This window comes from Syngnathus typhle, linkage group LG5 (genome assembly GCF_033458585.1).
Source record: "Syngnathus typhle isolate RoL2023-S1 ecotype Sweden linkage group LG5, RoL_Styp_1.0, whole genome shotgun sequence".
NCBI classification, from domain to species: domain Eukaryota; kingdom Metazoa; phylum Chordata; class Actinopteri; order Syngnathiformes; family Syngnathidae; genus Syngnathus; species Syngnathus typhle.
The window spans coordinates 7,948,701-7,963,146 of record NC_083742.1 but is presented as its reverse complement, the minus strand read 5'-3'; the positions used below and the strand labels follow the sequence as shown (position 1 = coordinate 7,963,146).

At 38.6% G+C, this 14,446-nt stretch overlaps 1 protein-coding gene across 1 annotated transcript in view; it reads left to right on the top strand.

The window, feature by feature from the left end:
- The first annotated feature begins 466 nt into the window (after positions 1–466).
- Positions 467–14,446, top strand: part of zdhhc8b (zinc finger DHHC-type palmitoyltransferase 8b) — a 36,727-nt gene continuing 22,747 nt past the window's right edge. The window contains exon 1 of the mRNA XM_061278053.1: positions 467–846. Coding sequence (XP_061134037.1) covers positions 743–846 — 104 coding nt within the window. The 5' untranslated portion in view covers positions 467–742. The remainder of the gene's footprint in view (positions 847–14,446) is intronic.

The following is a 14,446-nucleotide window of genomic DNA, read 5'->3' as shown; positions in this document are numbered from 1 at the left end:
AATGCGTCGTGAAATGTGGAAGGATGAGATCAATTTGGAAACCGTATATAATTGTGAATTACTGTTATCCAAAATGTGTATGCAATTTTGGTGGCGAAATAAATGCGCTCACTGCCACACAATTTAGTATAGTAGTATTTTAATCGGTCACTTGATGGCGGTCTTATCCATACCACTAACAGGATGACAGCATAGCTCTGATTGCTCGACTTTCTGGTGGAAACAGCAGCGAGTGTGTATATGAGAAGGATTTAGATTGAAGCATACTAGTGACCAGCATTTCCTCTAAAATCAAACGAAAAACGCACGATCAAGGAAAACAAGGGGGTAAAACGTCGTTGTTGTGTAAATAATGAGTAAATAATGAACTAATGTGTTTGTTGCAAAAGGACATTGGCTGATGAACTGAGTTTGGTTTAGCTGCATCAAACTAATCCGTTTTCTCCGTTTCTCTCTTGGAATGCAGGCTACAGCGCCGTCTGGTTCCCGAGGACACTTGCGTGTAGGCTCCACCTTTTCTAGCGGTCCAGTGACCTCACCAGTGGGTTGGATTGGAAGGGTGGGATTTCCAGGTTTTCAGTCACGGATCCGTTCCTGACTGCAAGGGTCTATGCGGCTTCAGCGTTAGCAAGGACCGGACTGCCCGTACCAATGATCCCACCCAAAAGGCGACCCTGGATCATTTTTTCTCCACATGCTATTGCACCCGGGATAAACAATTAAGGAATGTGGACATTACAGAATGCCCACCAGCGCTGCAAAGAGATTTAAACCCACCAAATACATCCCGGTGTCCACAGCTGCCACTCTCCTTGTGGGATCGACGACTTTATTTTTCGTTTTCACGTAAGTTCCACTTGATCTTTTCGTGTATGTATATATGTTGACGTTTGCACGCGTGGATTGCAATCACCAGGGCGGAAATAATTCAGTGGAGTGTATCTGTCACAGTGGGGAATAGCATTGCGCTTTTGAGGTTGGGTTGCAAAAGCCTTCAGTCAGTCTTAATATTGAATGTGGAAGACAAACTTGCTATGAATGAAACATTTGCAAGTTGAAGAGTGCAGCCATCAAACCTGTGTTCCATATGCTCTCGTTAGACGTCACCAACTTCCTTCCCAAAAAAAAAAAAGCTTTATTTTTTTTCTTGAGTTGAAATGGTCGGGTTGGCTCACCGCGTTAAATCCACGTATTTAGAATGGTTACCATAGTCACTGACGGTGTTTGAATCCTCCTCACATCGCCAGCCAACGTTAGATATAATGAATGGCTTTACTGCATTTGGAATGAGGTTTTAGTGATTTAGTCGGTCTCGATCAAGGATGGAAAAGTCCGTTGAAATTTTAACCTCTCTGCCTCACTATTATATTTGAGACCCCCCCCCCCCCCCCCCACACACACACACACACCATCTGCACACTTCTTTCGCTATTTTGCATACAAAATATTGTTAAATTAGGATCGGCATTGTCAGTGTTCATTGTCTACTGCAGTGTGTTTCTAATATGTCAACCCACTCTAGCTAAGTGGTTCAGAAACTCGATGGATGGATGTTAGATCTATCTCGGCTGTGGCGTGTTGGCTCAACTAGTAAACCCACTGAAGGCATGCAAACTTAAGCTTTGAGGAGATGTTATCCAGCCTTCCCCATTATCACAAATTAAATGGTTTATTGGGATTTCTCCCCATCCAGAGCATGCATTGGGAGATGATTTGCTCCTGCATTTCCCTACTGGATTTTTGACTCATAGAAGTTCACAAATCTCTAGTGGGACGCTATGAGTCATTGTTTGTGTGCTTGAAAATTGAAACTGTTAACTGTTGTTTGTTGGATGCCGGAAAAACTGAACACACTTGATGTGTACCCCTGCTGTTTTGGCAGTCGTCAGTCCTTAAGACCGAGGCAAACATATGGTGTTTGTGATTTATGCAGGTAGCTTTGGACTGCAGCTTTAAAAGTCTAAGTGGTTTGCTGCCTTTGCATAGACAAATGACCTCATTTGCAAGCTCATTTGGGTTGAATGTGCTGTGATTTTTATTTGGCGAGGAAATGATTGGGGGAAAAAAAGAAATACTTTTTATTAGTCATTTTAAATCAGTATCAGAATTTCGCAGGTCACTTAGTGTCCATAAAGGTTCATGCCACAGCAGATGGTTCAAGGTTGAGGATTAAGACTTTACTCGGTTGCTCCTTCATTTTGTAGTTAAAGGCCTAGAGGATTGATTTGAGCAGAATGGAACACCCTGGGGAGCAGGCCACATCCAAACTTGGCCATGTCCCTCCATTGTCAAACACGTACCTTGGTCCCAGACATACGTTTACAATACAATCAATGGTTCATTAGTTAAGTAAATTAAATAATGAGTAAATAAAGTAAAAGTCATTATGCTTGTGGGAAAACAAATACCTTTTTACCTTTTTTGTTTCACCCCTATGTGTCATATATATATATACTATTTATATGTTGCATATAATACTATATATATATATAAATAAAATGCCACAGCAATGCATGATAAGAAAATCTGGAAAAAAAAATCACAGAATTGGGATAACGTTATCTCGGCTTTATCTGCATCGACTGTATTACAAGATTGTGTTCCATGGTAGAAAACTTGCTAAATGTGTTACTTATTGCTACACTTGGTGATTCCACCCGGTCAATAACCAACTAGAAAAAGAAATGTCGTTATCATTTGTTTGCAAGTCTAATAGGCCACATTTAAGGGCACACAAGGTTAGACGAATGAGAGCTATAAATTCGTCATTTAGAAATAACCTTTGTTCAGCACTTCTTGCACTCTGTTTGTGAATTATGAGAGCAGTAGTGAGTGTTGGCATATGGTACCAGTCAATCCTCCACCCTGCGAGCAGAGCTTTGTATGAGCATGGCCTGACAGGAATCTAATCTTCAGCTTCCACATCTGTTTCCTCCTTTTCATAGTACATCCATTCAGTCACACTTCATTCAGATCCTACAGAATGCATTGTTTGCCACAGAAACTCTTGAAGAGTTTTAATCTTTAGGAATGTCTGGCATGGTAGTTGATCGACTGCAGAGTGGCAGAAATAGGTGGGATCAATATTGTTGCCATTTAAAGTGATTTTGTTCATATTAATCTTTTCCTGGGTTCTGATCCGCTTCTTAGCATTGCACCGCCTTTTTTTTGGTAGATTTAAATATGAATGGAATTTCTGTAGTTTAAACCGCTGTTTACAATAAAATATTTCACTAACACTTATTTGGATATCTGCTGTTCCTTTAAGACAGAGTCACGCTCCTTTTAACGATCATCAGCAGTAAAAAAATACATAAAAAATCATACACGTTACTGCTCATTGCAGAGCAGGGATGGGCATCTGCCAGCTTTCACTCTGAGTGTCCCCTCTATTAATAATAAACCATTATATGTATGTCTCCACTTCTACAGTGGACCAACGCATACTCATGTTTCAGCACTAATGGATTGATCTATTTTCCCCCCCACAATATATTTTTCCATTGAAAAATTATCTTTAAAAATATATTCAAAAAGTCAGTTGCTGTATGAAGATCAACCAACATATTTATTGTTTCTGAGTATAATGACTCATTCATTGTAAATAATCCAGCACCTAAAATATATTTGGAAATAATAATTAAAGGAACGGTGCGTAGAATTTTTTCTATTTTCCATGTTCATTCATTTTAAGAAGCCACTGTGTATGTGCAACATATACACTTACTCACTTGAGGGAATACTGATTTTGCTTGTGCATTTGCTGAAGAAATCTGTGATTCTAATCTGTATCCTGTTTGTGCTTATATACAGTACTTGCTGACTTGCTGTCATCTTTACATCAAGAGATTGGGTAAAACAAGATTGTGATTAAAAAGGCTTGACTTTGAAGTATTAATGTCCATTATAGCGGTTCACATCCTCTCATGTGACGTTGACTGTAGAGCCCTTTGTATTTGGCTGGAAGTAAAAAGATGTTTAGTTGAGCGTTGGGTTTCTCTCAGTCAGATTTAATTGTCCATTTTTAAGTGTTGCTCATATGACATGGCAGGTGTGATATGTGATGAAGGTGTGCTGTGAATTTACAATGTTAATAGGGAGGAATAATTTATCGATTCAATCAACTTTTACTGTTAAGCTCGGGAACACACACTGGGTGCTTTTATATATTTTATATATGTATATGTATATGTGTAGTATATATATTTTATATATATATATATATATATATATATATATATATATATATACTACACAAAAGTGTCCTATATATATATATATATATATATTTCAAGATTCATGGAGTCATCCACAATAATGTAAAATGAAAATGAATTTCAATTTGATTGAAGTGGCAGGATGTGAATTTGAAATTGACGAATTTGTGCTGATTTCTGAATGAGGTGCAGTGACATCATCCAACAACCCAAAGACAAGGTATGTCCATGTCGTGTCTTGTGGATCTGTACGTGTGTGTATGAAGCACTTTCTATCAATGAGTCATAATTACAACAAAGGTCACAGAATTGCCTACGGCAAAAGCGTTAATGGCGTAGTCTTAACGTTATTGTTGCCTTAGTAATGTTTATTTCTCAGGCCTTTATACTTGATGAGCAGGATGATGTCATACACATAAGGGACTAGTTATCTCTCATGCAAAGTTAGACCGCAGCAATTCATTCTGAGGCTGGGCTCTACTGCTAGTAAAGCTGTGGTGCAATCACAGCAGAATAACGATATTGGTGCACAACCAGCAGCTGAATTGTTGATTATTGTCCCAACCAAAATTAAAAGTTCATTAAAGTAAATTGTCTCTGAGGAAATTCATATCCGTTTGTGACCTTTTCAGTTAGGTCAGTTACAAATATGAATGGAACATACTATGTTGTTGGGGTGACTTTCTGCTTGTCCTGTCTTGGGTTGCCATAGCAACAACACTTGGATCATATTTTTGGGGCACTGGATGATTTTCCTGGTTTTTACATTAATGTTACTGATAATGTATTGAATTGTAGTTCTCAATGTGAGCAATGTTTTTACTCTCATTAGGGGAAAAATGTTCAAGCAAAGCCCATAATTGCACCTGAAAGGTCAGGAATATATTCACTGGGGTAGGAAATGAATAAGATATTACTGTTTTTAAAATCATAAAATAAAATTGCTATGCATTGTGAGTTTATGATGAATACAAGCGTGTACTTGTTTTTATGAACATGTGCTCAAAGGTTGCACAGGGCCATAAGAACGGAACATATGACAGTTTTCAAAATCAGATGAAACCAAATTAGGCCTAAAGTAAACACAGAAATAAAAGGGAAGTCAAAAGAGACATGTTTTTATCTTTAATGATGGGGCATTGATATTTTATATTCACATCATTGTATTTGTACCTTTTCCAAATATTGCCTTGTGACAACATCCTTACATAAAGTAGATCAATATGGAGTTTGTGCACATTGTGTGTGTGTGTGTGTGTGTGTGTGTGTAGGAGGGGGGGGGGGGGGTGCGGGAAAGTCCAGCGAGGTACTTTCCGCCCCAGAAAGTTCATAGACTGGGGCCACCTGGAAAGTGTCTTCTTGGTCAGCATGTGGGAATCATTTAGTCTCCCACCCTCTCCCTCTACGGTCTGTCTCCACCCTACTTCCCCTCACACAATCTTTCAGCAAGAGTGAGGCAGTAGGTGGAGACCAAGAAGAAATTCTCTCAGAGAGAAAATAGGTAGATATGGACAGTGATCAAAAGGGCAGGTCGGCTTGGTCTTTGATACTTTTTGATGTGGATTGTATTTTAAATGGAAATGAGTAGGCATCGCTGACCAAACCTTTTATTTTTGTGGTCAAGTTTCAGACTAATCTTGCCATTTGTAAATACAAATAATTAAAGCCTTGTTAAATATGTTTTATATACATATATATATTGCTACACAGCCAGAAATTCAGTTGGACTGTAAAAAGTTGCTCCCTAAAACCTAGCATATTATAGTCATGAATTTATCTGGCCAATACTGCTTCTGACAGAGCTACTGCAACTTGGCTCATCTTTTGACATTAATAATGCAGGACACGTTGATTGACATTTTCACATTACGCCATCAGCATGATAGTAAGTCATGGGCAAACCTGTCATGCTGGGAACGGTGAATATCCAACAACCTGATTTATTGATCTTTATTACACAGCTCTGGACTAATTTTCCACTCTGCCCCTTCTCTTCCTCTGATTTGTGTCTGCCAACATCCCTTCATGTTCTTCCATACATAGAGTTGACTTAAACGCTTAAGAACGCAAGAATAATTTTCATGTCACGTTTTTTTCCTCAGGCATAAGGTTTTGGTTGTGCTTTAATTTAAGCATGTGGCATGCACTTTGTTGCCTCTCAGAAAATTTAAACTCCTCTCATGCATGCCTGTGGGTTTAGTATGCCTTGCATGATTTAGCCCACTTTGTGATAAGATTCAGGGTGCTTATCTGACAATGCTTCTGAGTAAATCCTTTCTCACACTAATGTGATGCATGTCAGGAATCGAGATGCTCACCCTAAGAATGTGTGCGGGATGATATTAGTGCTGCTATGCATTCAGAGACCTCAGTTGGTTCTGCATGGTAGAGACGGAAGTGTTTGTGGCTTTTCTAAGATGTATGAGTTGTATAAAGCATAAGACAGTCATTGTTGATGATGGAAACTTCAGTGTGATTTTCCAGGGTTCCCATGGATCTTTCACAAGTCCTAAAAGGCATTAAACTATAAATCTAAGAAGAAGGCTTAAATCAAATCAAATCAAAAGTCACACATAATAAGTAAGATTTTATGATTGTAAATATGAGGGCTTAAAGGCTTATGATAATGGCCATCACCTATGTCCATGATGGGAATTGTTCAATTTAATATTTTCTAATGACAGTTGAGCTGACTTGACAAATTGCTGATGGAAGAAATGTCACCTGTCTCTGTGAATCTCAACCAAAACAATTGCTGAGGGTGGTGTTGGCTGTAGGGCACCACAGCTGTCTCGAAGTTAAGTCGAGACCCAAAAGGGTGCCAACTGAATTGCTCAAATATCACATTTTCGTTAGCACGAAAAAGTGCCAAAATGTCAGCTCACCACAGGCAGTGATGGAGGATGGCTTGTTGTTGTTGGGTCTATGGAAGGCAGGAAAAAAAAAAAAACTCAGATGGATGGGGTGGTGGGAATGTGACAGCAGCTGCATGCACTTCCAAGTGTCATGGTATGCGGTTGAGGTGTGGTGACAGCTGGAAGGTGGTACTTGTCTATTCAGCACCTTCTCCATCTTTTAAATGAGATATTTTTACATACATTTTCACTATACACAGACTGCACTTCTGGTCGCTGGAAACCTTTTTGTTTTATTTTTGCCTGTTCGCCTAGTTTTTATTTTGCATATTGATGCTGATTTTGATTGTCTCCTGTTAAAGAAGTCACAATGTGTGATGACCAGTCCTTTCTTGATATGATTGTATGCCTTCATCGTTTTGTTTACTTTTTATTAAAGGGTAATAAGCAGACGTAACTGCGCTTCATATTCCATGCACTTTCTTCAATTTACCCCGATTGCTTGATTCAGGCCAAGGTGGGTCAACGGACCACATTTTTGAATTGGAACGCATTGCTTCTTATTTCAGCAGCGCTCGAGCAATTGTTGAGATTACCTGGGAATTGCATTTTCACAAATGAAAAACCATGGTTGTACATTCCCATGCTGCTTCCCATCTACCCATCACAAATATAAATCAAAGCATCTGCCTGTTGTCATGTTTTATCATGTCGACCTTAGCAAATGTGTCTGTCACAGCAGTCTGAGGTGTGTAAATTCTTTATGATGCATAATTTATCATGGTTACAGAAAAGAGGAGATGCACGCATGGAACATGTTAGCCCTACTGGTTCTATTACTGCGCATATTCGAGCAGAAAGGAGAAACAAAACATTGAAGAAACAAATAGAACTTGTCTGAATTATTCAAATTCAATTTTGTTTGAATACATACAAACATTGTTTCCACAGTCATAATTTCCTGCATTCACACGGCTTCTTGCATAATTAAATACTTCACTTTAAAGTAACCAAATTTACTTTTCTCAGCAACAATGGTTCGTTTCTGTTAGACCATAGAATGCAACCAAGCGAGACTGCAACTGAGTAAACTTCACTTTAAAATTAATTCAAAGTGATGAGACAATTCACCATAATGTGACTTTGCTGACCCAACTCCAGAGAAATTTTATGGTTGGCTTGTCAGAATATAGTGAGCAAAGGTCATTGCAGCAAAAAACGACAACATTTTGTTGAGCGTATATTACTAAATCGATTGGATAGAGTAATGTAAGAATCGTGTGTGTCTCAAAGCTTGACAGTTAACTCAAGTGTAACACTGCAGCCCACAGTTGCTATTTTAGGATTTAACTTCCAGTTGCACCATGTGGCAGTTTAACACGTGTGACTCAATTGTTTTAGTGGTACAATTCATAATCTTAAAGCTGCGGTTCATTTTCCGTGGCATCAACAGCAGCTGACATTAGCTTGAGTGTCTGAAATGAGCCACATTTTCTTCAAAATGGCTTCCTATACAATGTTGATGATGTGATATAGCGTGTTTAACTACTGCAACACAAGCTTTGTCAAGAGAATTGCTACGAGTTCATAGTGTTGCAGAGGAGATTCAAGCTGCCGTTTTAATCTTTAAAGTTGGAAAGAGCGGCATTAAAATCTTCCTTCCGTCGTCCCTTTAGCTCTTGTGTGGTCTGTCAAACATCATTACTGCTCTTCAACTTCAGCCCAGCAAAGAGCAAAAATCTCTAAGTTGTCTTGTGTTTTGTTCATGGATTGGACCATAAGAACCTTGAGGTGTTTACTAAAGCAGAACATATTCAACCGCTGTCCTTATCTGCACTGCATGCAGATGCTTAGCATGATGTGTATCCACACGCTGTTAGGAGTCCTACTGCTTTACATTCACCGCGTGTGAGCCGGCGACAAGGACCACTATTCAAGTACTTCAGTGTGTTCATTTACAATCTGCTCTCCGCATTGCCTGACTAAGTGGTGATTGATAATCACTGAGGCCTATTTTTAACTCGCCACCACTCCCTCCACTGTAACTGGAGCGCAGCGTTGAGGTCTCTTTGAAATGAGTTGCAATGCTTCACTTAGTTATAGTCAATCCTTCCCTCTGGGTTTCTAAAACAATTTCTCACTTATACTTTTGATGATTCTGCCGGAAACGTTTAGAAGTTCATCTTGGCAGTAAAACTTTGGACTCGCCATCTGTCACTCTGCATGTTCACTAGCTTTCCTCAATGGTGAGTGCACCTGCGCAATCTAATATTAGTGCAAAACACAATTCCAATGAAGTTGGGACGTTGTGTTGAATAAAATAAATAAATAACACAATGAAATTGTTTGCTAACCACATTTAACCTATATTTAATTGAATACACAACAAAGACAAGAAAAGTCATGTTTAAATCGTTAAACTTTTTTTTTTTAGCAAATGATCATTAACTTAGAATTGTATGGCTGCAACACATTCCAAAAAAACTGAGACAGAAGACAAAAAAGAACATTGACGAATGTTCATTAAACATCTGTTTGGAGCATCCCATGGATGAACAAGTTAATTGGGAAAATATGGAATTAAAATATAATAAATCCTTTTATCAGCATTTATTACTGAACATCACCCAGCTGATGTTGTAATTATTTGACAGCAATGATGTCATGATTGGCACTCACAAGTGCCGTACAAAAACAATTTTTCATTTCACTCATGACTGAACTACTGTATATACGTAGTTCATTAATAAGTATAAAAATCATAATGTAGTTATGAGGGACGAGAAGGGGTGTCAAACTAATTTTTGTCATGGGCCGCATCATAGTTATAGTTTTGCTTGGAGGGCCATTATATACATACAGTATAGACTACATAACAAACTGATGAATAACTAGTTTTGAAATCAGAGACAAGTCAACTTTTTTCCAAAATTTAAAAAAGGCGAATGGTAATAAATATTGCTAGCAATGTCTCTATTTTTTTAAAAGTGAAGACAATTTGTAATTTTAGTAATGACACAAAGTCGATGGAAAATTTGTCTTTGCGGGACACATAAAATGATGTGGCTGGCCGTATCCGGCCCCCGGGCCTTGAGTTTGACACCTATGGACTAGGGAATGAATAAATGATCCCAATCACTGCCTGTATGTAAATTAACACAGCTACGAGACCTCCTACAAACAAATCATTACACGACGTCAGTGCCAGCTTCTGGTGTGATGTATACAATTCGTGCAGGGCTGTGACAGTTGCTTTCAACGCAACAAAGCCATAATTGTGAGTCTTTGGTGTTAAACTTCACAGATCCCTGTAAAAAAAAAAAAGTAGGCTTTAGAGGGCAATGCAAAAGGGGCTGAGATGTTGGCTTGTCATGTTAAAACAACGTCAGAAGAACACAGTTTGAATCCAGTTTGAATACTGCTGACTTTTTAGTAGGATGAGGGAGCGTGTTCTCTCCCCTTTTACTCTATTTGGCAAATGGATCACACGTGGGTAGTTGCTGCCAAGGCTCGATCACTATACAGTAGCTTGACTGAGATAATCAGGATCCAAGTTGCTCAGCATGCATGCACTTGGCGTAACATCTATATGTATTACATCTATACATTTGTCGAGTTGTAGCGGCTGATTATCCTGTCAAAGCCAGAGAAAAACAAATTGGAACATTTTCTGCATTGTCATTCTATTGCCCTAGCCAAAATGAGATTAATTTGTTAATAGTACATTAAAAAGCTATAATGAACCATCATGATGCCGATGGATTCTGTCAATTGGAACTGTTTGTCTTAGTAAGTGATTTTGTTATTGGGACCATATAGGTCAGAGGTGAACTTTGGGCCTAAAACAGAAGTTGTTGAGAGAAAATAGCAACTGTCCTTTGTCTTTGCCTCGCATTTGTAGTCATTTAGACCCAAAATCGACATTGTTGGCAAGCATGTGTGAAACCGCCGGGTCATCAAAAGTCAACAGTTGAGTCACAATGCAGGTCAACCTGAGGGATCTGTGCTCAACCAGCTTGAGCTGGCCTCATTTGTGACGGTTTATGCAAGTGTGCGTTTGTGCGTGACCTGTGACGGCTCGATGTTAAAACGTAGCAAAGAAACACTGAGGGTTTTGTTTTCCCTGACTAATACCCATGCGCAGTGTAACTATCTTAAAGCGGAGGTCAACTCCCAAATTTTCTTTCCAGTAATATGTTGTATGTGCTCCCACTAGTTTAAACATGGCATTCTGATGAAAATTCCGTCTGTGCAACATGCTGCAGAAAACTGGTGAGCCTGCTTTTCAAAATAGGACTTCTTTCAGACTCATACAAAATGGCTGGTGCCCACCACCGGATGGCCCAGACTGACCATTTCAGCATTTGCTTCTCCTTGGCCTGCATATAGATAATTTTGATAGATAGTTTTTTTCGGTCTCTGTATGGCCAAATGACATTTAGCCTTTTACCAGTCTGCAGCCTCACAGTTTGAAACTCTGTTATAATGGACTTTTCTTCAAATTGCTTTCATTAGAGGGTATATGTATATTTTTAGTGTCGACAGTTTCTAGGTCCAGCATCATGAAGTCTGTTTGCACAAATCAACCACTACCACTTCAACCACATCTCATAGCCAGTCAAATATTGTTTTGCAATGAGTATTTCTGAACAATCCTTTTTGCCTTGAATAAACTGTGTTACTATTATAATATGACTGCTTTTTAATTTGATTGAATCTTTTAAAACGTAACTACTGATGGACAATCCAAGGTGTAACATCCTTGTGGCTCCAGCTCAACAATAACCACAAACAGAATAAGCAATAGAAAACGTGTACGTGGGTGCCTGCGTGTGTTGAGCAACTGATCTACAAAACCGGGGATTCCCATGATGGCTGGATCTGATCTTCCGTGTGTTTTCATGCTTCGTACCACCGATAACTCCCGAAGCGCTACAGCCCTTGATTGCTCACCGGTGGGCAGCGCATTTTGCGTCATCTGCATGTAATTATATGAGAATTATTGAACTCTTCCATTATGTCACTGGGCCGGCATAAATCAATGTGTTCACTGCAACCGCTGTTGAAGTCGGAATGCTTCATGAACAGGTCTGCTTCCTCATGTGGGGTTTGGATTGAAGGGGTCTTAAACTAGCTCAGCAACACCTCTTGTGATGTGGTCTAAAAGTGCTTCGTTGCATGCAAGTGCCTGAATGTGTGTCAGTTAAATATTGCTGAATGACAGTTCAGCCGGCCGACTGAAATAGAACAAGGTCCTCTTACATTTAGCAGATATAAATATTCAGTGGAAACTTTGTCTTTGTTCTTTGTAGCTGCAACAAGATAGATGTTTTAATCCATTTTATTTCAATATTACTAATTTGACTGTTTAGGCTCTGGTTCAGACTGCAACAAAACCATACTATATTGTCAGGAGAATCCTCTCGGCATGCTTGTACAAACAGTAAAATGACCAGAAAACATTAGTTTCACTTTTGGATGATGTTGTAACCAGGGATGATATCAATAAATGGTGTCATAAAAGTTCTCTGATCCTGTCCGCACCGATACCACATCACCAGCCTGACACTGTATATGTAACTTACTGGGAGGAATCATATAAGCCATGAATGACAACACTTTGAGGCAACTGTAAATTTAGTTCCGCAAAATGAATAATTACCAGTCCGCCCCGTGAGTTGCGGTGATGACCGCCAAGCTTAAAGTTTTCCAAGGCCTGTCAACCCAGCCACTCCGTGGGCGCACTGTGGTGAGTTGTCTTCCGTCTATGGTCCAGAATAGTTATTAGATGATCATATTATCTGCACTTTTTCACTTTACCATGCAACGTGCTCAAAATAACTTCCAATAAGTGTTTAACTTTTTGAAACTTTTTTTCCAGTTACTCGTGCGGTTATTATTTTCCATAGTAAAAGCCAATGTTTGTTTTGATGAAACACGAAAGATAGTTTGTTTCTTTTCATGAAATAATACACATAATGAATAATTTCTGTTGAGAGCCTGACATTAGAGGATTTGGAAGATTCTGAAATGGCTCTAAACAAACACTTGATTATTAAAGCAGTTGTCGGTTACTTTGATAACCGATTAATTGCCGATTAATTAATTTGATTTTGACAATTAAAGTATCATTGTATTTTGTTCATTGCTACATAATTTATAATCTACATATAATAAATGTTGGCTTGTGGTCTACTGAAGTTGTCATTATGTTTACACAAGCAGTCCCGTAAACAGTTCTGTGACCTACAATCAGATAGACTGTAAAAAAAGTATTTAAAAAAAATATTCTGTACAGTATCGTACAACAAATTAGAAAGGGAATAAACCTGTATTGGAATGCTTTATTTTGTAAGTTATACATTCTTGTAGTTTTAATTTTCATTTTTCTGTGTATGTTGTCCGTTTGTAATGACAAGTTGGCCCTCAAAAATGTGCAATATTTAAGTAAAACACATGCCATGTTCAAGAAATGTTGTGTTTTTGAGTTACATTTGATTTAAATAAAACACATTTTCATCCTGTCTGCAAGACATAATGGCGTTTTCAAGTAACAGTACTCGTTATTGCCAAACTTTCAAATTTGAAGATTTAACAAAAGCTCTCAAATGTTAGAGCTAGACAAAAATTTAACTGACAAAAGCGGTATCGGTGCATCCCAAGCTAAGCTCTTCTTTATGTAAAACACATTTTGCCATGTTATATATAGACGTGCGCCTTCCTAATAGCGTAGGGACCCGGTGACACGTATACAAGACCTGCTTGTGTGAATTACCATTAAAGGCACTTGAGTGTGCACTCTTGGGGAAGTGGAACTGAAAAGAACGCGACTAGAAGGCTTGGTGTGTTACAGTAGAAACTCACAGGGTGTTACATTTGTAATTTCAATTTAATGAGTGAGCTCTCCCGCATGACTGTCTGGCATTTTCCTTCAGTTCTGACAAAGTCAAGCTTTTAGAAGTGACCTTCACACTTTCAACATGGCATTCCACTTTGTGGTCCTTTTCCGATATTTGAATGAGGAGGAAAGAGCTACTCGAACCGGCTTTGCTGGCATTTGTGCTTCTCCACTGAAGCTTCAGTTGAGATGAAAAGAAAAAAGTTTAAATGATGTTAATAATCTCCATCTGAGGAGTTTCATACATTTGCTGATTACCACTGATATGTATTGCTGCTATATTACTCTATTGCCTGCATTCAAATAATACGGACCTGTTGTCATTTTCACAGCTGAGGAGCACTTGATGGATGCTTAATGGTGCAAACACTAGCACTGCACTGATTGAATTAACATATTAAGTTTATTTTTTAAGTGACTGTGTATGAATCGACAAAAGGGATTCCAACTACAGTTGTAGGATTTTTTTTCTAAAG